This window comes from Globicephala melas, chromosome 13 (assembly GCF_963455315.2).
Source record: "Globicephala melas chromosome 13, mGloMel1.2, whole genome shotgun sequence".
In the NCBI taxonomy this organism is placed as follows: Eukaryota; Metazoa; Chordata; class Mammalia; order Artiodactyla; family Delphinidae; genus Globicephala; species Globicephala melas.
Window position 1 is genome coordinate 77028415 of NC_083326.1, and position 26754 is coordinate 77055168.

At 39.1% G+C, this 26754-nt stretch overlaps 1 protein-coding gene and 1 non-coding gene across 3 annotated transcripts in view; one reads left to right on the forward strand and one right to left on the reverse strand.

Moving 5' to 3' along the window:
- MED13L (mediator complex subunit 13L) overlaps positions 1-26754 on the reverse strand; it is a 300989-nt gene that overhangs the window by 32090 nt on the left and 242145 nt on the right. Inside the window, exons 8-17 of one of the 2 annotated variants that reach the window (XM_030860441.3) lie at positions 25506-25671; positions 23473-23577; positions 18633-19364; positions 17375-17600; positions 16286-16388; positions 15869-15993; positions 12979-13078; positions 7753-7970; positions 7254-7459; positions 2055-2992 (exon numbers count right to left, since the gene is read on the reverse strand). In XM_030860441.3, coding sequence (XP_030716301.1) covers positions 2055-2992; positions 7254-7459; positions 7753-7970; positions 12979-13078; positions 15869-15993; positions 16286-16388; positions 17375-17600; positions 18633-19364; positions 23473-23577; positions 25506-25671 — 2919 coding nt within the window. Of the gene's footprint in view, positions 1-2054; positions 2993-7253; positions 7460-7752; positions 7974-12978; positions 13079-15868; positions 15994-16285; positions 16389-17374; positions 17601-18632; positions 19365-23472; positions 23578-25505; positions 25672-26754 lie in introns of both variants that reach the window. The other variant, XM_030860440.3, reaches the window with a different exon arrangement.
- Positions 6518-6619, forward strand: LOC115855552 (U6 spliceosomal RNA). The gene has a single exon (XR_004040489.1). It is a non-coding gene; the product is annotated as a U6 spliceosomal RNA (small nuclear RNA).

A 26754-nucleotide genomic window follows, 5' to 3' on the forward strand; every position in this document is an offset into this window, starting at 1 on the left:
CCGAGCCCCTGACTTGAGTTATCATCTACGTGCCATATACTCCCTTTCCCCTGCGCTCCAGGTCATGAAGTCCCAAGTGTCTACTTGACACCTCTACCTGGATATCTCAAGAGAAATCTTTAAAACTTCCAAAACTCAATTTATGACCTTTCTCCCCAGACCTGATATTCCTCCAGTACACTCAGCTTTTTAAAATAATTTTATTTTTTTTGGCTGTGTTGGGTCTTTGTTGCTGTGTGCGGGCTTTCTCTAGCTGTGGCAAGCAGGGTCTACCCTTCGGTGCGGTGCGCGGGCTTCACATTGTGGTGGCTTCTCTTGTTGCGGGGCACAGGCTCTAGGCTCGCGGGCTCTAGAGCACAGGCTCAGCAGTTGCGGTGCATGGGCCTAGTTGCTCCACGGCATGTGGGATCTTCCCGGACCAGGGATCGAACCAGTGTCCCCTGCATTGGCAGGCAGACTCTTAACCAATGTGTCACCAGGGAAGCTCCCAGTACACTTGTCTTTGAACGACACCACTGTCCGTCCAGGTATACATGTCAAAAACCTGGGTGTCTTCCTTAATATCTCACTCTCCCTGATCCCCCAAATCCAACCCATTTCCAAGTCCTGCAATAATACTTCCCAAACATCTCTTGACTGTTTCCACTTCTTTTCCATCTCCTTTGCTAGGACACTAAGCCAAGCTACTGTTTCTTATTTCATCTACTGCAGGAACTTCTCAGTCTCCTCAAATCCATTCTCGCCATTTTCTAATCCACAGTCCACCTTATAGAGTAGATTTTTTCCTAACTATACAAATCTGATGTCAATGTCTCTTCGTAAAACCCATCATTGACTTGAGACTCTTCGGATGAAGACCCAGTGCCCAGCACGTCTCAAAAGGCTCTTGACAAGCTAGCGCTGCTGGTCTCTAGGCTTCTCTGAGTTCTCTGAAGGCCCCACGCTCTACATAACGCTGGGCCATTGCACTCGCCCCTCCTCTGCCTGGGACACGGCTCCCCGCCCCCTCCCTCGTCACCCAGTTAACCTGTACTCATCGTTGGGATCTCAAATGTTACTGCTTCTTCAAGGAAGTGTCCCCTGACATACCGTGCTTTCATCACTTATAATGGTTTGTAATAATATGCTTATTTATTTATTTGATTCGAATAATTAAATAAATAAGCATATTATTTAATTGGAGGATGGAGGAGAAGGCTTATCCATTTTCCAAAATAGATTAGAAAGTCCCTGAGGGCAGGTACCTTGTCCCTTTCATTCACCATTGTATCCCTTCAGGACACATTATAGCATAGATAGTGAATCAATAAGGAAAGGGAACAGCAAGGCTGCTCAGCACTCTTACAGCCCAACTCCAAAGACGTTTATCAACTGGAGTTTTTTTTTTTTTTTTTTTTTTTTTCTGGTACGCGGGCCTCTCACTGTTGTGGCCTCTCCCATTGCGGAGCACAGGCTCCGGACGCGCAGGCTCAGAGGCCATGGCTCACGGGCCCAGCCGCTCCGCGGCATGTGGGATCCTCCCGGACTGGGGCACGAACCCGTGTCCCCTGCATCGGCAGGCGGACTCTCAACCACCGCGCCACCAGGGAAGCCCTATCAACTGGAGTTTTTAAGACAGTGACGTGCCCCAGTAACCACAAGGCAAAGTAAAATGTGATCATTGTTACCAGAGACACAAAATGCTGGGAAATCAGAGGAAAGAGAAAAATACTCTGGTAAATGGATAGAAGGCTTCCTGGAAGAAGTATCATGGAAACTCGACCCAGAAGAATACATAGACTTAAACATGAAAGGGTATGCAAATTATCAGTTTGTATAATCTAGACAACTTTTTTTCCACAAAATAATTACTCTTCTCCAAATGTGTTTCAATATAAAACATCTCCCCGTTCTTAACTTTAGGGTGATATCAAGATAGCTCTCACTTTAGTTATGTCTATTTTTTAATAAATGAAATTGAAAATTTTGTCATATATAACAAAGTAAAGAAAGTTTGCAAGTTGTCATCACACCAAGACAATTTTCAAAGCAAATTTGTATTCTGGGAAACCTACCATTGCTATGAGGCCAAGAGTGCACAGTGGCACTTCTCACCAGCGCTTCATCCACTTTGCCACCTGTGGGATTATCCACATACTGCCGACCCTGCTCCAAGGCATTAAAGCATTCCGTCCAGTAATCATTATTATCTGCTTGCACCCGGTCGTAACTCCAGCTCACACAGGGAAGAGTTTGGCGATTGTTACAGGAAATGTAGTCCAGGAAACTCAGTGAAGCAAAAGGTTGTGTATGTTGATTCTGCAGGAGGAGGAGAAGGCTTATCGGTGGCTCCTGGGATTTTCTGGCTCCTTCCATCTGCGGAAGGAAGGTGGTCTGACACATCATTAAGCGCCTTTCGGCAGCCTGACCAATATCAGAATTCTTCCCAAAAATATCCAACTCATCTTCCAGGAAGAGTCCCGAATTGTAACCAAGTTTGCGATTCATGATCGCACTAAACCCACAGGTACAGCGGTACTGGTCCTCATTGGAAGAATCGGGGATGTAAAGCCCAACATCCGCCCCTTTGATGTTCATGTTGCAGGCACAGATGCAACAGCTGTCAAAGTTTCTGTCTTTAAAGATATTCATCACGGAATCAGAAAGAATCAGAGTCACATAGAGACTGTGAGCTTCAGGAATTGGCTGCATGGTGGCGGGCTCCACAGAATTAAGAGGCCGTGTGGTAGAGGGGGTAGAGGCTGGTGACCCCTGATCGGTGCTGTCATATTTAACAGACCCTTGACCACTGGCAGTGCCTCCTCCTCTGGGAGTTCTTGGGGTCCTGGGGGTTCGTGGTGTGGGGACAGAGAAGCGAGGGGTTGCTGGAGATGGCAAAACTCCTGCTCCACTGTTGCTGGCTGGGGCAGCGCTGTTCAGCGTCACCGGGGTGTTCATCTGTGGTGTGTTCAGATAATCTGGATCTGCTAGGCTCCCGACACTAGGCACATTACTGCAACAAAGAGACAGCACCAAGTGAGAACGGGAGGCCGGTCACAGGTGCTGGAATACACACATAATCACCCCAACCTGGCCTGTGCATTTCCTATTTATGCACGTTATCACTTGGTTTATTCAGTTTTCTATTAAGCCTCATCTTAATCTTTTGAGGGAACTGTAACTACTTTTACAAGAAAACATGATGCTGGATTTGGGCAATGTAGTTTTGAAAACCTATAACTACTAAATAGAACTTTAACACTTGAGCTCAGATGCCAAAGTAGCTAGAAGACCATAGGATGAAATTTCCATCTAATTTGCAATTACATTTTTGTCATTTTTTGAAATTGAAATTCTGCCAGTGTACTTGTTCTCTGAGGCTATAATCTACATATGATTCTAAAGTAGTTATAATCAAATGCACATGAAAATTTAACATTTTTCTAATTTCCAAAATGTAGTCCTATCTAGGCTAGCCATTTTTATAGTAATGAGTGACTATGAGGGAATTCTATTTTAGGAAACCCACTGGCCAGTACTATATTACAATTAATACAAATACTACACATGCTGCTAAAAGGACTTAGTATTAGTTAAGTAGCTGCCCAGAAGTATAGATATTGCATCACAGTTTCCAAACTTCTAACAGATTTCTGGAGGGTGGTAGGCAATTCGTTCATTTTTTTATTTTTCAATATGTCATGCATTATATAGCACAATTATTTTTAGCTCCCAGAGACTGATCACACTGTGCTACCTATTTTCTCATAAGCAGCGACTTCTTTTTGCAAGAGCCACATGGAAAACAAAACAGTGTCTGCAATGTTCTGCTATTTTATTATTGTAATAAAATTTTCTTGATATATATTCTTAGATGAACATGTAAAACAGCGCAGGATTATTCTTTCCAGTTAGAAGGTACCAAAAGAAATAGACTTTTTAAATACTTAAAATTCTTCTGAAATCTGTTAATACTGTGCTTAAACTAATGTTCCTCCAATAAAGTATGCATTTATTCACATAATTTGAAAGAAGAATGTCATAAAGTAATGGCTCTTCAAATCATTTTCTTATGACTTTTAATCAGCTATGCCTAACTTATCAACCCGAAAATCCAAATCAGTCACTGCAACGAAATGTTAAATCTGAGGCACAGTGGTATCTTGTAGTACAGAGAACAAATTACCCAGAAACCTCGATCAGCAATCATTGCTATCTCAGAGACCAAAATAATAAGTGTGGAATATGAGTCTAATTGGACTCCTTTCAAATTTTTCTGTTCAACAAAACCCCCAAATTGTTATGCAGTTCAGATCACAAAAAGAACTATGACGATTAACTGAAAACCTAAATAATTAAAATTCCTCCCGAGGCAGTAAAAATGGTTTATCTTGTACAGTACCCTGACTTTTCCCATTCAATAAAAATGAATTGAGTACCAAACCCATGCTAGAGGCTGCATACGCAACAGTGAAAAAGAAGAAGAAAAGTTAGCTCATAGCAAGTATGACAGGCATCAAGTGAGTGCTGGTGTGCTCTGTGATAAAGCGGGGGTCCAGGGCGATGGAGACCACAGCAGGAGGATTTCCCATAGCCTAGAACTGTCCTGTCCAGTAAGTAAGGTAGTCACTACCCCCATGTGATGAATTTAAATCAACTTAAATAAAAATTCAGTCTTGATCTCAACTAGCCACATTTCAAATGGTGCACAGCTACAACGTAAGGGTAGTGGATGCCTCACTGGAAGGTGCAGATACAAACACTTATTTCATCAGAGACAGTTCTATTAACAGCACCAGTTTAGAATACCAAGAATCTTTGGGGTGGCAAATGATAGATTTGATAGATCTAAACAATGATCTAAATTATTTGTTATTGAAACCATCATACAGCAATGGGTTGCATGTCACTGTTTGAGAAGCTTGTGTGTGTAAGAGATTAAGCTGTGGAATGGGTTCGGAAGCTGTTGCACTACTTGCAAATGGCCTGCTAACTCCTGGTGTGCTAGTCGCTCTAGCTGTGCTGGACCAGTCTCAGATTAAATAAGCTAGGGCACAACTGGAGAACAGCAGCAGAGAACTAGCCAGGCCCTCCCATCCAGGGTGCTTTTGAACACATGCTTTCACACTGCTGGTGGTTGTGGAAATACTCAGAGTTCTCAGAAAAAAACTTACGTGGGAAGTAGGGCAAGATAACCCCATTTTAAAGAAGGGAAGACCCAGTAAAACGGTCATTTAAGGCCATACAGAGACTAAACAAAAAAGGCAGGAATCTGAGCCCTATGACTGTACAGCCCTATAGCTGTACTTCCCCAAGTCTAAGGTTCTTTTAAACCACTTCTCTGCCACACTTTTTCATTCCCATACAGACTTTATATACACAAGCATAAAGCCTGTTTATAAAATTAAACTTGATTTCATCAAGATGATATTTATATGAGGTCACAAAGAAGTAGCCCACAGACTGGACCTAGATCATAAATTTTTCTCAGCTCCTAGAATGTAACTCTGGATTAACTGTCAACACTTTTTCTTTTTTTTTGCCGGGGGGGTGGGGGGGTGTGCCTTGCTGCATGGCTTGCAGGATCTTAGTTTCCCGACCAGGGATTGAACCTGTGCCCTAGGCAGTGAAAGCACCGAATCCTAACCACTGGACCACCAGGGAATTCGCAACTGTCAGCATTTTTAAAACGGAAATACATTGACACATTTAATTCCAGGTCTCCAATTCCCTGTATTTGAATAGCAAAAAAAAAAAAAAAAAATCCCTTTAAAAGGGGTGTACTCTCAACAGTTCATCATTGACCCTGCTCGCTCCCACTGCCTCTCTCAATGACGCCGAGTATCAGTAGTGCCAAGTCTTCTGCTTTGCCCAGTCCATTTCATCCACATATTGCTTACCTGGTCCTGATAGAAATTTGAGTTTGTGGCTTTTTATTTTATGGAATTTAAATTATTTTATTAAGAAATTATCACTCAAAGGGGAAACTGATTCTACACTGTTGCAGTAAGAACTTTTTTGGCGACAGTATGAAACATGTCTAAGCTACAATAAACACTTCCTTTTCCTTCCCCCGTATCATAGCACCATTCTGTTGCTGCTTTCTTACATGACATGGTGTCAGTAACAGAAAAATTATCATGTGAATACTTCATTTTAAAGTGCCTTAAGTAAACACATTTGAAATCATCAAATTATATAAAACAAAGTACTTACCACCATCACCCTAAAAATATTACCCACTCTAACTAATGCTTGATTCTGTGATAGACACTGATTTCACACTGAATGACCATGAACATCATGGTTCTCTATACAAATAACCTTAATTTTTCCATGTATATGAAATTTAGTTTAGAAAATTTTTCAACATATATTTTCAACAGAAAATAATATGCACAAAAACATGAATGGCCAATAAAGGAAAGTTTCAAATGAAATGCTGTCATCATTTAAAGTAAATATTTAGTTAAGATAAAAATCAGGAAGCAACCTAAGCGTCCATCGACAGCTGAATGGATAAAGAAGATGTGGCACAGTGCTCGCTTCGGCAGCACATATACTAAAGTTGGAACGATACAGAGAAGATTAGCATGGCCCCAGGGCAAGGATAAGATGGTAAAAATAAATAAATACTTTAAAAAGAAGATCACTATAGAACTATTAAAACAAAACAAAAAAACAAACAAAAAAGATGTGGCACATATATACAATGGAACATTACTCAGGCATAAAAAGAAACGAAATTGAGTTATTTGCAGTGAGGTGGATGGACCTAGAGTCTGTCATAGAGTGAAGGAAGTCAGAAAGCGAAAAACAAATGCTGTATGCTAACACATATATATGGAATCTAAAAAAAAAAAAAAGGTTCTGAAGAACCCAGGGGCAGGACAGGAATAAAGACACAGACATAGAGAATGGACTTGAGGTCACGGGGAGGAGGAAGGGTAAGCTGGGACGAAGTGACAGAGAGGCATGGACATATGGACATATATACACTACCAAATGTAAAACAGATAGCTAGTGGGAAGCAGCCGCATAGCACAGGGAGATCAGCTAGGTGCTTTGAGACCACCTAGAGGGGTGGGATAGGGAGGGTGGGAGGGAGACACAACAGGGTGGAGATATGGGGATATATGTATATGTATAGCTGATTCACTTTGTTATAAAGCAGAAACTAACACACCATTGTAAAGCAATTATACTCCCATAAAGATGTTAAAAAAATATCATATTAAATACAGCAGATAACTCGACACAATCCCAGCACATACTTGTAGCCATCTCTAATGAAAGTGGCTGCAGGTGGCATGGGCAGTTGTTCAATTTTAGGAGGGATTGCCCACGAAGGCCGAAACAGACAGGCATCAGGAATCTTCAGAGGTAGCAGGCATTGGCTCGGCAACATTTTCAGTGGAGCAAACATGGAGGATCCCACAAAAGGTTGTAAAGTTGGAACTTTGTGCACATATGAAAAGTCCTGTGACAACAAAGTGGGGCTGGTGATAATGCTGGTAAACAACTTTAGGACACACCATAATAGCAACAAAAATCACTATAATTTAATACTTCTCTTTTATCTGATCAACAGAAAAATGCTAAAGCCAAAATTTTAACTTAATCAAAACACTATAATTACCTCATGACCTAAATCAGAGAACTCTTAGGAACTTATGCATACATGGCATACAGACAATACTATTTTAAAGAAGTTGTATAAAAATCTGCTTTCAAACCACCCTGTCTTTGTATAACTAATATATTGGCAATTACCTTTATTTCCTCTGGCTTGGGACTTCCTAACCCGTCTTCCACTTCCACTTTGAATTCAGTAAGCTGTGTTGAAACCATACTGACCATAGGGCTCTCCATCATGCCTAACGCTGTCACTGTCTCTGAACTGATTCCATCTTTATAATTCATCACAGGAGAAAATGCAGGGTGCTGTTCCAAAGAAGGAGGGGTGGGGAACATCCTTTGCAGGTCTGCAACTGCTAAAAAAATAAAGATAAAAAATAAGAAAAAAAAATTTGTAACAGGCCTGACTTCTAAAAAAAAGAAAACAACCTAGTTCATAGCCAGGCCCTCTAGTTGGCATCAGAAATAATGCTGACTGAATGGTCATATCAGTTACATAATAGACTATTAATAATGGAAGTATCTAAGAAGAAGGCCATCAGCAGGAAATTATCCTTTGCTGCAACTTTATCACTATCCTCTTGATGCTTTATGATTTGGCTTCACATTAATTATGTGAACAAAGTCTACATAACATACATTTTTTCTTCCAACAGCTGATTCCCTGAAAAATCTAAGGAGATGAAACTTCATAGTCAGGGTTAATAATCCTATCTAGAACCAAAAGACAATTATTGAAAATCAGCTGGGAAAAAAAGTACCTTTTAAGAAATACTTAGATCAGTGATTCTCAACCTTAAAAAAAAAATCATTGTTATATACATTAGGTTAACCATCATCACTAATAGTGTCTCATTAAGGAACTGATTCTTAAGGAGTGTATGCAATGAAATGCAAGTTGCGGTTGTGAAATTTGGCCACTAGGGGGTGTCCTGTACAGCAAATTTATTTACACATTTGTAGCCACAAGTTCAAATCAGTGATTTGGAATCATATCTGGTGTCCCAATTTCCAATTACATTGCTCTTTCTAGCAACTTCAATATTTAAACAGGTAAATAGTAACCACTGGACAGATCTTAATATGACTTACAGCTCTGAATCAGAAATTAATAAAGAATAGCTGTACCATGCTCTGACCTGAGCTAGAGTCTAAGGTAGAGCTGTATAGAGAAGCTGCAGTGGGCTGGGTTCCCCAACCCACGAGCTCCCAGCACAGCGCTGCTGTGGTCTGGTCACTTCCTCCCTCAGGGCCTCAGTTCCATCATCTAAAAGGGAAGGCTTGACTAGATGTGTGATTCTCATTAGGCTTGCTTTCTTTCCTTTGTTTATGGGGGGAAGGGAAAGCCTCCATGATATGGAGCAGAAGAAAGGTGAGAACCTCTGCATTAGACGATTTTTACCATGTTTCCTAGTTAAACAATTATATAATCCTGAATAATTTACCCTCTCTTGGCCTCAGGGGCCAACAAGGGGAGAACAAGGCCAACAGGCAAGGTTTCAGATCTAAACTTCCACTTCCATTAAGAGAAGCTGCACTTCTATTTATTTTCTACAATACAATTCTGTATGAGATTTCATTAGACAAAATGGTACCTGCTGCTGCTATGGAAAAAAATTTTTAAAAGACAGAAAAGAAGAAGAAAACCTACAACCCCCAAGTTGATCTTCAAGTCACCTTGCTGTGACAGTATTTTACCCTTAAGAACATACAACAATTCACAGAATTAGGGAGACAAGCCAAGCCAGAAACTATCATAGAACCATTGGACAGACTATATAATTGATAAGTTCTGTGGCTGAAAAACAGCTCTTCAGATGTAGCACCAACCAGATCAACACATTTTTTTAAAACAAGGCTGAAGACTTTAATATAAAGTTGAAGTACATTCAAAATATAAAGTTGAAATGCATTCATCATCTTTAACTTTTAGTCCCTATACCTTTTCCCAAGCCAAAGAGCAGCTACTGGTCAATTTTAATATAAAATTAATTTGTAAGTGGAGTATTTTAAACCACAAGTCTGCTTCATAAAATCTTCAAACTCATATTACATGACAAATCTTAATTAACAAAGTATTTGGAAAATATGAAACTATATAAATTCACTTTGAGTTAAAATGACAGTGAACTTAAACATAGACTTTCCTTAATTTATTAAATATTTGGGCTGTGGTACAAAATTTTATCCTCAAATTATTTTATTAAATTTTTAAAATCTTCCCTAAGAAATGTAATAAAGGCATTTTCCATTCAGGGCTGCTCAACTTCTTTGATGTTACCTAACACAGTTATGTATCTCAGTTTTCAAAGCCTCAGCCACCTTGGTAATTTTTGTCAAAGGTAAAAGAGAACATACACAAAAAGCATGGATGAAATGAGATTCCACCTGCCAGAGATTCACGTTAAAAAGTGGTCTTCACCATTCTTATTATCAGATATTCTTCAGGAAGACTCTTAACCTCTCTAGCTTCAATTTCCTCATCTACAAAATGAGAATAATATTTCCCTCATTTTTTTGTGCACATTAAATGAGACAAAGTATGCACTGAAGTAAACACTTTGCTATAGGTACATCTAAACACTCAAAAAGTGATGAGAGTCAGCGGTAATTAGTCCTTCCTCCCAATTTTGGTTTGATTAGAAAAAGATGGAAATGCTGTTCAGTCACAGGGAATGAATTTCTGAAAAGAAATCAACCTAAAGAAGTTTTGAGATGAAAAACAGGGAACTGGACTCAAAGTGGGTAAGGCAGAAAGAAAATAGAAACCCAGAGAAACATTCTGGTCCTCCAAAGTAGAAATACATGGCTTGCCTGTTCAATTTTCTTCCCATAAAATGACTAAAGTGAGTGTGGGGAACAGCTACCAGGATGGACTGGAGTTGACATGTCTTTCCCACAATGCTCCACTTACTTATACCCACCTATCCTCAAGATTCACTGCCCTTCAGCAGGAGCTCACCGTTAAGGACACCAACCATCTCCTATTCTGAACATCAAGTATTTATGCACAAGACTGAAGCCCTCCAACAAAAGCATCATCACTAATTTCTCAGTATTCTTCCCAGCCCAGAGCACCTAGCAGAGTCCCTCACAAATAGTGTTTTTGTTTGTTTTTTGTGGTACACGGGCCTCTCACTGTTGTGGCCTCTCCCATTGTGGAGCACAGGCTCTGGACGCGCAGGCTCAGCGGCCATGGCTCACGGACCCAGCCGCTCCGCAGCATGTGGGATCTTCCCGGACCGCGGCACGAACCCGTGTCCCCTGCATCGGCAGGCGGACTCTCAACCACTGCGCCACCAGGGAAGCCCAGTAAGTGTTCTTGTAGAATAAAATGTCCAACTCTTTCATTTTGCCTCCTCAAAGACCCATACTTCAAAACTGACATGCTTTCAAAGACAAAAATTCGTAAGTGACTGGTTAACAATAAAACCTAAGAAAAACACTTCTGTTTTAATTAATATAACACAATACTATCTTAACACAGACTTGATACTAAACTAAACCTCACTGATACTGTGTGTCACTTTCTTTCATTATTATATACACAAATGAATAATTATGGATCTATGCTGTCCAACACAGTATCCACTAGCCACATGGCTACAGAGCATTCAAAATGGGCCCCATCCAACCTGAGATGAGCTGCATGTATAAAATATACCCCAGATTCCAAACAGTTAGTACAAAAATGGAATGTAAAACATCTCAATATTTTTATGCTGACTACATATAAAAATGACAATGTTTTGGATACACTGAGTTAAAATATATTATTAAAATTAATTTCACATGATTCTTTTTACTTTTTTAATGTAACTATTAGAAAATTTAAAATTACTTATGTGGCCCTCCTTTGTGGCTTACCTTGCACTTCTGTTGGATGGTGTTATTCTAGACATTACATATTATATGTCTCTCCATTTCCATGTACAGTAAGCTACTGCAGAGATGATAGTTTCTTGCCATGCTATTTTCATTGCCATGTCTTGGGAGGAAATACTATGTATGTGTCCCCCACACACACTTATACACACATACTTTGAGGCATTAATAAGATCCTCTTGACCTTGGTTTATCTGTATTTTCCTCATGCCAATATTTTTGCTATATTTCAAATTCATTAATTTTTATAACCTGTACTTTATCATAAAATTCTGAGTAGCTTCTTTTTGAAACAATTTCTTTTGGAATAAAAATGAGAGAAAGAAGAGAGAGTACACCATATACTTTACTGGGTAATGACACTTACTAGCAGGATGGTTTGTGAGTAAATAATCTTGGACAAATTATCAGACATTTTAACATTTAACATCGCTACATATCACTTAATGTCAAAAAAAGCAGGAGTAACTGGTTAATAAATACAAGGGAAAAATTCATTCATCTGCCGTATTCCAGATGAATCTACTTTAATCATGTTTCTTTTAATCTGTGAGTTTCATGTTTGTAAAATTCTGCAGTGCAGAGTAATAAAAAAAGAAAAATGTTTAATTAAAAAAAAACTACAGCAACTGGCTGGCTATCATCATTCATTTTCATACATGTCATGCTTGAGAAAGCTTTGCATATTTTAAAAAGCTATGGATCCACTAAAGCTGTCAAAATCCAATCTCTGTATACTTCACACTTCTACATTTGAGTAAATCAGCACTACATTTATAGGTTCATAAAACTTTTTGACTCATCCCTATGACATGGTGGTTTTTCCCCTCAATTTGTTCTCATTACCAGCTGAATTAATGAGAAGATATTAAAGAATGATTTGCAATGGAATTGTGTTTCAGCTTCAGAGTATCCATATAAGCTATCCTGACTTTCTTTTCTCTTCTAGAATGTTTCTTAGGGTAAAGAATAAGTAGAGAAAAGCAAGTTTCTCTTTTTGTCCACATACATAATAAAACTAGTTGATCTCTTAAGGAAACACAAAAACTTCAGTAACTGTTGGAAAAAGGACCACGGAAAACAAACATTCATTATCCTTGTGTGAATTAAATTTATGAAAACTGAAACATTTTACACAAGCTCTTGCAGTGGAATATTGCTCTGAAAACCACTATGCAGCATTTATCCTACTAGGAAAGGGCTATTGCAAAAATAAACCTAAAACATGTTTTTTTCACATTTTAAACCACAGAAGTTAATTTGAAAACAAAAGGAAAAGGAATTCAAATTTAAATGGGTCTCTCAGCTGCCTGCCACCTTAGGAACACCAATTTATACAAGTTTTAATTCACTGCCAGTATTCTGTTAAAATGGGGGGAGGGGAAGGAGGGGAATCTCAGACAAGGCACCACTGAGTATGAAAACACAATATGTAAATTATAAGCAGTGAGCTGAAGCTTAGTTTCCTTTTCTTACTTGGTGGGTAAGGAACAGCAGCTCTTCCATCCTTCCCAAGAGGTCGGTCTTCTGTCCCAACTGTAGGCATTTTTGATGAGCGTAGTGCAGGTGACACAGCCTAAGAACAGATTATTATTATTAAAGCGGAGCAACACATTTGTATGTAAGTAGGGTGAGAGTCCACTATTCCTTAGAGTGTACGCCTATTGATATTTTAAAATAAAGGAAAGATGCTTCCTTACATAGCATTCATCAGGTGAACTTCTAGACATACCAGCAGACAGTGACACAGAAGAGATGGTTACAAGCTTGTCAAGTATGAGAAACAGACTGACTGAGTCTTCCTGTCATGGATCTGGTGAGAGCAGACTGTGCCATCAAAGCAGAGCTTGCAGACCTTCAGCAAATCTTCCCACCCAGGTCATTAGAGACGCAGTTTCAGGGACACAGTAATCACATTAGGGTGGTGCCTCCAAGTAGTGATTGGTTATCAGTCTGGTTTTCCTTCTGTTTGGAAGCAGGCAGCTAAAAGGGAGGACCTCAAGCCCTCCCCAAACTATTATTCTTTTATTTTTCACCACAAAAAAAATACATATCTCCTATTCCTATTTCTACAGTTACTGTTCATCTTCATGAAAAATAACCTTATCTCACAAAATTATTGAAATGCACAGAGAAGGTTTTTCTCTGATTTGTTATTCAAAACAAATTAAGTCCTTTAGTAAGCAAGATTATCTTTAAGAACTCAAATGAACTGATGGCAAGATAAAATAAAGCAAAAAGATTCTCACAAATAGAAGGTCTTTTATTTATGTACACTTATTCAATATCATAGAGTTGAAACATATAAAACTAACTTTAAAACCTATGAGATGAAAACTTGGACAACAGTCTCTCAATTCCAGTTACTAATAAGTTGAATTAGTAAAATGACTCTAAGGTAAACTGTTCCCTTGATTAAATGTCAGGCTAGAACTCAAAGTAGAAACAATCATTTCAGAGAAATGAAAATTAGATAAACAATGTCCAATCTCCTTTGCATATTAACATTACTAACAAGACATTCAAACAACAGAGTAAACATTTATTCATTTAGTCCAATAGTAATTCATAATTTATACAGAGTAAGGACAATGGCTCAGAGCACAGCAATCACTAGGGATGGTGGCTGTGAACAGAAACCAGGCTACTCTACGGTTTGTTTCTTTTCTTTTCTTACATCTCCCTTCCTACTTCCCTTTGATTCCTTCACTTTTCATACTTTCTTCCCACCGTCCCCACACCAAAGCATCTGAACTAGCCCTTGTTAAAACCAATCCTAGATAATGCATGGCTTAATGGAGACAGTCAAGTTCAAAAAGGATCTCCAATGCCTGGGTCACAGAATAAGGAAACGTGTCATTTCTTCTACTAAAGTTTTTCACATTGCCATGTCCTTTCCCTTCATGCAGCCACTGCCCGATTTTCGGTCCTCATGTTTCAATCCAACAAGTTACCAAATAGTACTCCTGCTTTCTGTGTATCGGACTGATGGAAAACGACACTCACTTCTACCAGGTCAGTTCCACACTCAGCAGCCTCCAGAAGGGCACATTACCAGCACAGTTTGAAGTCTAAAGCCTTAAGAGTGGCCACAAACCTTCCCAGTCCCACCAATCTTTACCCTCCATTCAGAAAACAGATCCATGTGCACACTGTCCCCCAAAGCCCAGCTAGTTCATTCTTGTAGCTTAACCAAGGCTCCTTCCAGGCTCAAAGTAACATTCCTCCCCTGCCTCCCCCTAACCTAGTCGTTCCACATTTCAAGTCAATTTTGTTCTTTGAGGTCATTATTATCTCCTCATCTTCTAAGTACTTAGAATAGTAATGGTGTACAATATCTGTTAATCGGATACATTTTATTTTAAAGTGAGAAGGGGCTGTAGAAATCTGATTCCTACTTAACCTTCAAGCCTTTACTTAGATACTGCTTGCCTGTCATATTGCACTTGAACATGTAGCATCTTTAGATTCAGGTCAATTACTGCCCTCACAGGACTCAGTATATTTTTAACTTTATTTATATGCTATTTCTCCTGAAGTCTGTGAGTATCTCAAGTATTAAGAGTGGTAATTTAATTGTATCTGTAAACCTAGAGTACCTGCCACAAAGGAACTGATGAATAAATGATTAACGAATACATGTAAACTGGATAGATGGGAAAGTAAATATATAAATGAAAGAAAAATAAACTAATAAACTGACCTCCTTGAAGAGGGGCCTATCTTACTCATCTCTAGGTCCCCCAGAGATAACAGGCACTTTTATTTGCACAAAGGTACAGGGTTGGTTAGGAGGACGAGGACACAAATTTCCTGACTTAGCTCAGTTACTCTCCAGAGAATTATAAATTCTTATCTGTCACTTTCATCATATGACGCCTTGTATTATTTAACGTCTATGTGTATAAATTCTATTTCCCAACTTACGATGCTATAATCCTAAAAAGTATATAGATCGTACTTGTAATCTCTCTCAAAATGTTGACTAACCTATGACTTATTGGATGAATAAAAAGTTATATGGGCATTATTTTTAAAATCTGAGCTAAAGGGACTACATAATACATTCCTGTTAGTCTCATGATATTGAGAAGGATTTTTTTTTAATGTGTAAGATTTTAATATTTACAACAGGAATAACACTAATGGAAAGAAAGCCATCAACAAACAAAACCCAAGGCGTATTACAGACTACACTAATAACTTTTAGAATCCTTTCAAGGTATACAAACGTTTTTGAAGAACATTCAGAACCTGAAGTAAGAGCCCCCAATCCAGTAGACCAAACTATAAAGAAATACTGAAACACTGATATAAGTCCATGCACTTAAGTGAATTTTTGTTTGTGTAGCCACAGCAGACTCACCCCAAGTTCGTCCTCATCAGAATTGTCAAAGATGTTGTCTAAGTCATGAAGGGAAGGCGCCAGATCTGTCACCTGTGTGAGGCTACTGGAGCCAGCCCTGCCAGCAGCACTATCCTGCCGAACATCTGTGGGAAAGGAGGCAAAAGGCACAGAATGAGCGACTTCATCAAGGGAGAAGGAGCGAGGAGAGGACAATGAGCAAGCCCTGCCTGCCAACTGTTTCCCTATGTTTTCGGTTAAATTTAGCGACAATTACTGCCAAATACGTTTATCAGTTTTGAAAGGAACTGAAAAATAGATTAAAGATGAGATCAAATTATTGCTATTACAATAAGGATATAATTTTAAATAGAGAAGCATCTCCCTCGCATTTATTTTAGCAACAATCCAAGTGAGGCAAATAATCATTGTACACACCTGTTTTAGTAGAACTGAAAAGGGACATGGCATTTTTCCCTTCAGGCACCGGCGTGGAATGACCTGGTGTAGTGACATCCTTGGTACCAAATCCATCCTCTGACTGTATAATAAATTCAGCCAAACAAAACACATGAACACCAACCCAAAGTGTGGAATATGAGGGAGAACACAAAGAATTAGAGGGTAGAATGGAACTTGTTATGAGCACAAGTATGATAAACCATGGTCTATGCAACCAAAGGAAATAAAAGATATGTCCTTTTCCCTGAATTTAAACCGAACCAAAAACTCCCACGCTTTCCCCTCAATCTGGGTCAGTCAGGGTTTTATGCCTCATGGTACTGGTGGCATGTGCTTACAGGCCTGCCATGGTGGTAAAAGCTGCCTTTAATATAGTAGTTTGGATGTTGAATTATGCTTCAAGCTTTTTGGATCTAGATGGATCTCTGTAAAGGACTCTAAGAAGTATTCTCCTGAACTATACTGGTCCCTTTTGTCTTACTTCCTCTATTCTTAAGAATACCTCTTTAAATGGCCCAGTATTTTAGAATGTTTTAAAACTTAAGGCTAAAGACAGCAGACACCCACAGTACTCATTTTTATGACAATGGAACCAGTACAATTATACTGACACAGTCTTGGAGTGGTGCTGGTATTAATTCAGAGAGACATAGAGGTAAAGCGCTTAGCACAGTAAACACAGTGAGCGCTCAATAAACAGGAGATGTTGTTACCAAGATTTTTTCTTACATTTTGGGTATTTTGGAATAATAATTAAAAAGAAATAAGCAGGGAGCACAGGCCAACAAGAATTAGCATATGAGAGGAAACATGCACTGTACAAGCTATAGCCTGGAAAATATGAGGCTTCATTTATGTTCGGCTGACTTTTGAACAAAGGTGAGCCATGACATAAAAAGGAACAATACGCTGTTCGATACAATAGTACCAAGAGCATGAATATGGGGACAGAGCAATCAGGCAAGACTATCTCAAACATTCTGCCTCCAAAGTCTTCCCACATGTGCTGTACTGACATAGACTGAAACCCACACCAGGCTGGACTCTCTCTATGTTAAATGGTACCTTATTCTTTTTCAGGGAATCTTTCTCTGTCCCTTGTTTGCATTTTTTGTTCGCTGTGAAGATGTATTTTATGTCACCATCCTCAAAGGTGTACGGGTCATTGACTTCTCCCAAACTGTCTCCAGGTTGTTGTGATAGAGGCAATGGGTCAAGGAAGTGGAGTGGCTGCATCTGGGGCTGCTTGTCTTGCCAGATTTTAAACCGTTTGTTAGGTTGTGCTAAGAGTCTGAAATAGAAAACAAATGACAATTTAAGCAAGAAACATAAAGAGATTAGATTTTTTTTTAAAGCAACATTTTATGATTTAAAGCATTTGTAAAGCTTAAACTAAACTTAAAAAAAAAAAACACCTAAAGGGCTTCTCTGGTGGTGCAAGTGGTTGAGAGTCTGCCTGCCGATGCAGGGGACACGGGTTCGTGCCCCGGTCCGGGAAGATCCCACATGCCGCGGAGAGGCTGGGCCCATGAGCCATGGCCGCTGAGCCTGCGCGTCCGGAGCCTGTGCTCCGCAACGGGAGAGGCCACAACAGTGAGAGGCCCGCGTACCACAAAAAAAACAAAAACAAAAAAAACACCTAAATATTCACCTACAGGTGTATTTTAGAGATTGTATTCACAATTAAATAAATCTCAGTAGCTTTTATCAAGAACATATACTTTTGTCTCTGATTCTATGGATTCCACTTAAGAGCATAGGTGGGCTCTGACAAGACTGTCCAGGTTCAAATTCCACCTGTGTCATTTACTAACTGCATGACCCTAGTTTCTTTCTCAGCTATGAAATTAAGGTAGCAATACAGCTGTGGTAAAAATTAAATGAGATAATCTGTGTAAACTGTTTAGAATAATGGGTAGCTCAAAAGCACTCTGAAGTATTATTACTAGATGCGTGATACATACCTGAATGCATGCAAAGCCTTCCTTAAAAGTGTGAACATACAAAGAGGGCACTGACCACAATATGGAAGGTCCCATAAAGCTATATTCTTTGATTAACAAACAGCAGGCCAAAAATAAAGCGATACTAGTATAGCTAATCCTATGATGAAACCTTTTTATGCCAGCATTTAAATAATGACATGTGTGTTAAACCTCACGATGGATAAAGCATTTGACTTTTAAACATTTTCCAAATGCAGAGTCTAGAATGGTGAAGAAAGGCCTCTTCAATTTTGGATCTGAAGGCCCTGATTCTTGGGAACCTACGGCCTTGGGCTTCTGATGGGTGATCATGTGGGTGGGGTGGAGAGTCACCTTACCTTTGCAATGCAGTGCTCTCTGAGTTTACCTCCATTTTGGCATCACATCTCTCACCCTGGAGCTCTGGAGGCCGGAACTCAGCATCATCAATGGATGGGAGATGATAACCATGCCACCACTTATCTGATGACTCTGGGTTCGAGGGCCTAATCCCACAATATAAGGCGGTCTCACTGACCTCTGCCATCAGAGGCAGTCTTTGGCCTACGAGGACAGTTCTGTCATCCAGAGTAGACAACTGCTGGAGTTCTAGCCCATTTCCATAGAGGGCCGGATTCACAGGGACAGATGGTGGGTCCAAATTCTCCGTTTCCTGACCTCGTGGCTGAGGGCTGAGTGTTGGCGGCAGAGGGGAAATAGGGGAATGAGGTGAATCCATAGGATTCAGATTCATTTGCTTGCTTGTATTTCTGGAAGGCACGGCCATTTGCTTATCATACTTCCTACTGCTAGCCACCTCTAAGGAGGAGTCTATCCCTGCCAAGCCTAGCTTCTGTCCTGGTGGATCTTGTTCCATGCATAACTCTTCAGCCACAGAGGGCCTATGGTGAAATGGTATCAAGGGTCTCTTTTGCAACTTGTCTCCCTTTTCCTGTCTTTCTGTTGTTTTGTGCTTAGAAGAAGCAGGAGGTGGTAAAGATGAAGATGATGATGGTCCTGCACTGAACCCTGGTTGTGATATTGTGGGAGGTCGACTGGGTCCTACTGCACAACGTTTTAAAAGTTTATGCCTGAAATGAGAATTAACATGAAGTCAGTAAATACACAGATGAAAATAACTGCATCATTCTAATTACAAAAGAGATGCCTCTAACAAGGTTATGTCTTTTTAAGCACACGTTATATGCAATAATACATCTAAATGAACTCTGGGTGTTAAATATATTGATAATGACTAAAAACTGCAACACACCCTGACAGAAAACAATGAACCAGTTATATACAAGTTAAGTAGATAAGAGATGAACTTAAGAAACATTAATTAATATGCTGCTAACCTCTATAAAAATACTAATTTGAAAATCCCCAAATCTTTCAAATTTGGTGAGGTCCTCAGACAATCTATTCATATTGCATTTTAAAACTAACAGTAATGAGATCATCTGTCAAGAAAAGAACCAAAACAAAGCTTCCAATTTCTATTTTACAACACTCTACCAACTCCAATATAGAATGGCTAATCAAAAAAAAAAAAGAATGGTTTATAGAAGCTTATAGTGTTGTAAATCAGGAATAAGATAACTATGCAACTCTCCCCCAAAGTGTGAAACTAAGGGTCAGTTTTAAGAATATATAATAGGGGGACTTCCCTCGTGGCGCAGTGGTTGAGAATCCGCCTGCCAGTGCAGGAGACACCGGTTCGATCTCTGGTCCGGGAAGATCCCACATGCCAAGGAGCAACTAAGCCTGTGCGCCACAACTACTGAAGCCCAGGCGCCCTAGAGCCTGTGCTCCGCAACAAGAGAAGCCACTGCAATGGGAAGCCCGCGCACCACAAGGAAGAGTAGCCCCCACTCGCCACAACTAGAGAAAGCTTGCGTGCAGCAACGAAGACCCAAAGCAGGCAAAAATAAATAAATAAAATAAATAAATAAGAATATTTAATAGGATAAATATACTAGGAACTTTATATGCTACTATTATGCAAGAAAGAAGGGATAAAAGACAACTTTGGATCTTACAGAAACATGTTAAAATGAGACAGAAGCAGAAGGTTGTGAGTGAATATTAAAACAACACACACATACAAATGCATCTGTACTATCTAAGCAGGAATAGTAAGTCTGCTCACATCCTAACACACTTCTTGGCAAGCACGGGTGTGAGAAATGCTCAGTAAGGGCCCACTAGATGATCCTAAGGTTTAATCTGTGCAAAAAAGTTATATAGCAGGTCAGCCAGTTCCTCCCAATATATAAATCACTCCCAGAAAAAATGTAAGCTCTCCTGCCAGTGTATCAGTAACTCTCTGAGGCCACTAGGGTGGCATTAAATTACTGTTGCATTGCACTAAACAATGCCCTAGTGGGAAGTAAAACGGATTTGTGTGGCATAATGGGATGGTTTAGTGGGACAGCAGGATGGCCACCCTGCCCCATAAGGCCGTTAAATAGTGTGAGGAGAGGACCATTCCATAACGGGTTCGGTAATCCTGCAGTAGATAATCTGAAAACACTCTTGCCAAAGTCTTTGCTACACTTTAAAAAAAAAAAAAAAAAAAATCCTGACTTTGAAGAAGGTTGTCTATGCATAAGGCTATTGTCAATAAGGCAAAAATTGGACTTTAAATCTCCAGGGCAAAGTACCACAGTAAGAGATGAAATGTCTCATCTGAAAATATCTCAATTATCTCAATATCTTCTAAGGGTGCTTACTTTAAGATCTAAGCTCTAAAAGTCTTTCACATAAAACTTTTTGATTTGGATTTTCTCAGAGAGCATTTAACCACACCAGTCCTTTGATAGATATTTTATAGTAGCCTCTTCAAAGTAAGGACTTTTTGCAAAGTGGATAATCTTATAAAGTCATTTTTTTCAACTGCATTTAACAACTCAACTACATTGTGGAATGGTTAGAATAAGGGATACACCAGTAAGTAACAGACCATCATTGCAAATCTGTGAACAGGTAAGGGACCTCACTGAGGCAGGCAGCAGGAAGATCGGGCTCAGAAGGCTAACTATATGAGTGGTTTGGCCTTAATGGGAGGGAAATCAGAGGCAGGGCCAAATAGTGCAGAAACACATGGTGACTAAAAGAATAAGGAAAGTAGAATGACTATAACAGACATTTCAAAGGAAATCATTGTGAAATGCAATGATAAAATTGATCTAGAAAATTAAGAAAAATAAATAAATGATAAAGTTTCTAGGCTGAGAAGGGGAAAACTGTGACAAAAATGACTGCAATCGGGTACCTGGTTTGTGAGGAAACAGGTATATTGATAGTAAGGGTTTATCTTAAAAGCACTCCCCAAAATACAAGACTAGAGTACATATAAGAAGTCAGGTCTAGAGATAAACATTTAGAAGTCAATGGAATAGAATGCAAATGCATGTCTACAAATAAGACCTGAAGGGTATAAGAATTTGGTGAGGAAATAGAGCAATAACTCCGGAGGACAAAAGAAAAAGTGTTATTTGTTTATTTACACTTCAGGTAAAAATAATGCAAGGTAGTAAATAAAAATGTGATAGAAATCAGTAAAAAAGTTATTTTTAAAAAGTGAAAAAAATATAGATTAAGGAAAGAGCAGGAAAAATAAGATGCAGGCACAAGTGAAGTTAAATACACTAAACTTTTTATCCTATGTACTTTCTAAAGGTGGACCATAACTTGGCTGTAAGCTGTTTAGAAGCCACTGTTAATAGGAAAATACTTTTTGTCACACAATTTACAATGGCCTAGAGATGAAAGTAAACCAGGTATTCAGCTGGTATACCACACCTATCCTGAGACTAGAGAGATTCTCACATGCTCAGTAAGAGGACCCTTAATGAGCAAATAATATCATTGAAAACATCTTCCTTGAAAAATCAATCGAAGAGTTTCATTAGGTACTTACAGCATCTCAACAAAAAGCTGACTACCAAGGCAGAGCTTGATAAAAGAGAATCAATTTATAGGGAAGGGGGAACAGGAAGAAGCTGTCAAAACTGCTGCCTAAGTGTACAAACAGACATGTGCACACGTGTGTATGTGTGTTTGCAGAGATTCTCGGGCATCATGACCACCTCCCTAGCCCAAAGCCTATTCATAAATGCCACATTAAGAACCCCATGATCTAAACTAGAGAAATGAATGGCCATCTTCCAAGTACACTTATCTCAACTGACCTAAGTATTGAGCAGTATCACATGGAAGCAAAGACACTAGAGTTGCTCACTAAGTGAATAATCATCACCACATGCTCCTACAGTGAGCTGAGCTGGTGGGGGAGGGGGGTAAGGCTGATATACACTTAAGAAATTTAAGAACCCCCATGAAAATCTATGACAATAAGATTATTACCACAAGGAGTGATAAGTCAAGGGAACATAAATGAGGAGTGCAAAAATTTTCTACAGAAAATAATTTGGGTTTCTATTCAAATATCTAAATGAATGAGCAACAATTTCAGCTTTCAGCAGGTGTTATCACCACATACCTACTTCAGTCACCAAAAAACACGAGCACCAACAACAAAAATTTTCTATGAAAGGTCTATTTAATCCAAATTCTATTAATTCAAGCCAACCTGCTTGATATTTATCTCAACTTTATAATTAAGAGTAATTAAATAAACTCAGTTAAATGGCAAGAGACTGTCTTGTCAAACTGATGCTTTCGGTTCTGAAGAAGTTATCCTGAAGAAATCTGTGGGAGCAATTTGGTAACAGGGCCAGTTGTCTAAAAAGGCTCATTCTGAGTCCCGACAATAAAACTGTAGCATCTGCATAGAAGAAAAACACCAAGCTTTTTTCCACCACTGGAAGCAGAAGATTTAAAAACAAAACAAAGCGGGGACCTCCTTGGTGGTCCAGTGGTTAGGATTCCGCGCTCCCAATGCAGGGGGCCCAGGTTCGATCCCTGCCCAGGAAACTAATCTCACATGCCGCAACTAAGAGTTCACATGCCTCAACTAAAGACCCTGCAAGGCACAACGAAGATCCCACATGCCGCAACTAAGACCTAGCATAGCCAAATAAATAAATAAATATTTTTAAAATAATAAAAAATTAAAAATACATAAATAATAAAACAAAATAAAGCAAAATGATGTGAAAGAAGTGGTCTGAGAGGCCAGGAGACAACCAACGAAATGTTCTATCATACTGTTCTGCCTTGGCCCCTACCTACCTAGAGCAAGAACAGCTGACTCTTTGGGTTGGATCCACAAAATCCCAAGTAGCAGGATTGTTAGCAGGCTCTTCTTCAAGAGTTGGAGTTGACATCTGGCTCCTCCTAAAAAAGGTTAAAAAATGTGGCTTGTGTAAACATGAGATAATATCCATACCTCTGGGGGGAAAATGTTAGAAAGACATGAATATATTTTACACAGTAATGGTATCTTGCTGATAGATGATTGAAACCAACTCAAGGTGGGAGGTTGCTGGGGTGGGAAAGGCAACTTACTACTGCCATGCACTAGAAGAGTCAGGATTCCAAATATTTTTATTTAAGTTTAATATACATTTTAACATGGGTGCTACACATAGCAATTAAAACACTACCTGGCAATATTATCTGTTGGTTTTTAAAAAGTCACCTAAATTCTGCAGAAATAACCTAGATTTTTAAAAATTATCTTTTCACAGCATCTATGAATTATATACCCTCAGATAGACTGTTTAAATCACTCTTAAAACACCTATATTTACTAGCATTTAAGGGCAGCACTCCACACAAGTGATGTGAACTAAAACACAAAAATCAAATATATCTCCTGCATGTTACTAATAATTGGTAGCAAAAAGTAGATGTCTACTACTGCATAAATAAGAACACTCGGCAGTATTTCTGTATTGTTGATTTTGCTACAGCTGATACTGCAAAGTGTTTCACTGATGGCTCTGCAAGGACTTTGCTTGCTCTCCACGCCACCCCCCGCCCCCCCGCCTTTCTGGGTGTCTCACTTCCCTGTTCGGTGCTGCTGATAGAAGGCCTCTGATTTGTTAGACTTGGTGGAAAGGTTAGTAGTGATAAAAATCAAAGATGGTAAATAAAAGGAAAAGAAAAAGAAAATGTTAACATGGAAATTGTCTAGGCATTGCAGACATAAGTGAAAATATCTGTACCAATAATTCTAAAGGAAAAGATCATTTTAAAGTGAATAGAGATACCTTTTAAATTCTAGAACTTGACATATGATTTCCCACTGCAATTATTTTAGATTTTTTTCTACTAAATCTTCTTTAGTAGCCTATTCTAGAGCCAACTATTTGGGAAATAAATACATAGTAGGAATTTCCTAAAAGCTAGGTCCAAAGGACAGGTTTTAATTGTGTATATAAAGCTTTGAGTAGCAGTCACTGAAGAAACACTTAATTGGCTTCTAAATGAGTTCTTAGGAATTACTGACAAGAATGTCCATATTTATTCTGCTCTAGAGAATGAAGACTCTTTTGTTTATCTGTATCAATCAAAAAGTTGGACACCTCAGTCATATCAAAACAGATGTGAAAATATGCTGAATATGTTTATGTAAATCTTGATAAGTGAAATAGTATTTACTGACTACTGTTTGACATTATCATTCATGCAATTAAAATTATCACCAGCCATCTCTTCTTAGAATCAATTCCTCTTCTTTTCCAAAACTATGTTAAGGAAGGAGGGAGGTCAGAGGGGATGGATGGGAGGGAGGTGGGGCAAGGAAGGGAAGTTGAGTAGGGGAAGAAAAGAATTTCCCCAAGTCAACAAACAGAAGCACAGCAGCTACTAAACATCCCTCTAATTGTCATCAGTTCAGTTCAGAAATGCATTGTCAATTAAAGCATGAGGCTAATGTATAATAGAAAACATGGCAAAGAAGGTCATTTCCCTTTGTAAACAGGAAACATTCATTAGTAGGTATACAGGGAAAAACCAAACCCACAATTACTGTCCTGACACTCAGAGTGAATCTCTGAGCCAGCTGTGCTAAAAAATGTGAGATGAACACCATGACAATCTTGAGATGATCAGGAACTTCAAATTTTTCCTGGATAGTCAAATTATTTTAACATCTTTGTTTTGAATTTTACCCTATTATGTTCAAAAAGATGAACTAACAATCCAGTGACCCCCTCAGGGTGTGGTCACACAACAGCACAATGTGATTGATCCTCTTCATGTAGTAATAAAAGACATGGTTACTAAACCACAATCCAGACAGAATGCAAAAAACATACTTGGACTGCGTTCTGTTGAGGATGCATTCCTTCCAGACTCGATGGACCATGTGATTGTGGAGTTTTGGAGGAATCTTCCCCGATCTCTTTGGACTGTGCATAGTTATCATCCCCGCATCTTGGGAACCTAGGTGACTGACAGCACTCTGTGTCCCTCCACTCTCACCTAGGAAAGAAGGACAATTTGGAATGTCAGAATTTTCTGAAAAGGTCTCCTAGTGCACAGACTGCTGGCTTATTTAACATAAATATTTAATTGTTGAAACTGATCATGTAACTTTGCTGCTGCCCCTGACAATAACACTATCTGTAGCTATGAGTAAATTTGCATCAGTATAGCTTTCAATCACATCAATACTCACACTCACATACCCTCAATGGCATATCCATCCAGAGGCATTCCTGCTCCACAGGTATTGGAGACAACTTACATGGGAGGATTCAAACATGACAATATTAAAGATGTAAACATGCATGGGTCGTTTGAATTTTTAAAGCCCAATGCAGTAAATAAGTCTCAAGGCAGAACAAAACAGTAGAGGGAGCTTTATGCTCATGTAGCTAAATGGCTGTGTAACATCTGCACGCAGTGCCCTGGGTAAGAGAAAGAAATTCTTAAGAAGGTCAAATTTCAAATCTGTGTGTGGAACTGTTCATCCTTATGCCTAACACTACTTATGAAAGCTTAATACTAAAACACTGAAAGAAGTTGACTCAACATTTTATATCAGAGGATTAAAAATTCACTGGTTTCTCTCTAACAACTCCACTCAGTTTTTCCAACTGTACTTGGTGTTACAATCCATTTTCTATGTCTACTATAATTGCTGATAATACTAGTTATTGGTTATAAGTATTTTACTACTTCCATCTCATACAAGACAAATACTGAAGTCAATTTCCAGTATTAAATTCTGATTCAACTACTTTTATCTATTTGAGTTCATAAACATATTGTGGGTTTTACTCTTGATAGTACTACGATGCAAAACATCTTGATTGAAATAATCAATTTTAAGCGCTCTGAAAGGCCTCCACTGTCGTGTGAAAAAGAAAGAAACAACCTTATATCACAAACTAATATTCTTGGTATCACTGCAAAACAACCATTATATGAGTTGAATGGTTAGTCTCAGCTCTATTTTTTTGCGGTACCCGGGCCTCTCACTGTTGTGGCCTCTCCCATTGCGGAGCACAGGCTCCAGACGCACAGGCTCAGCAGCCATGGCTCACGGGCCCAGCCACTCCG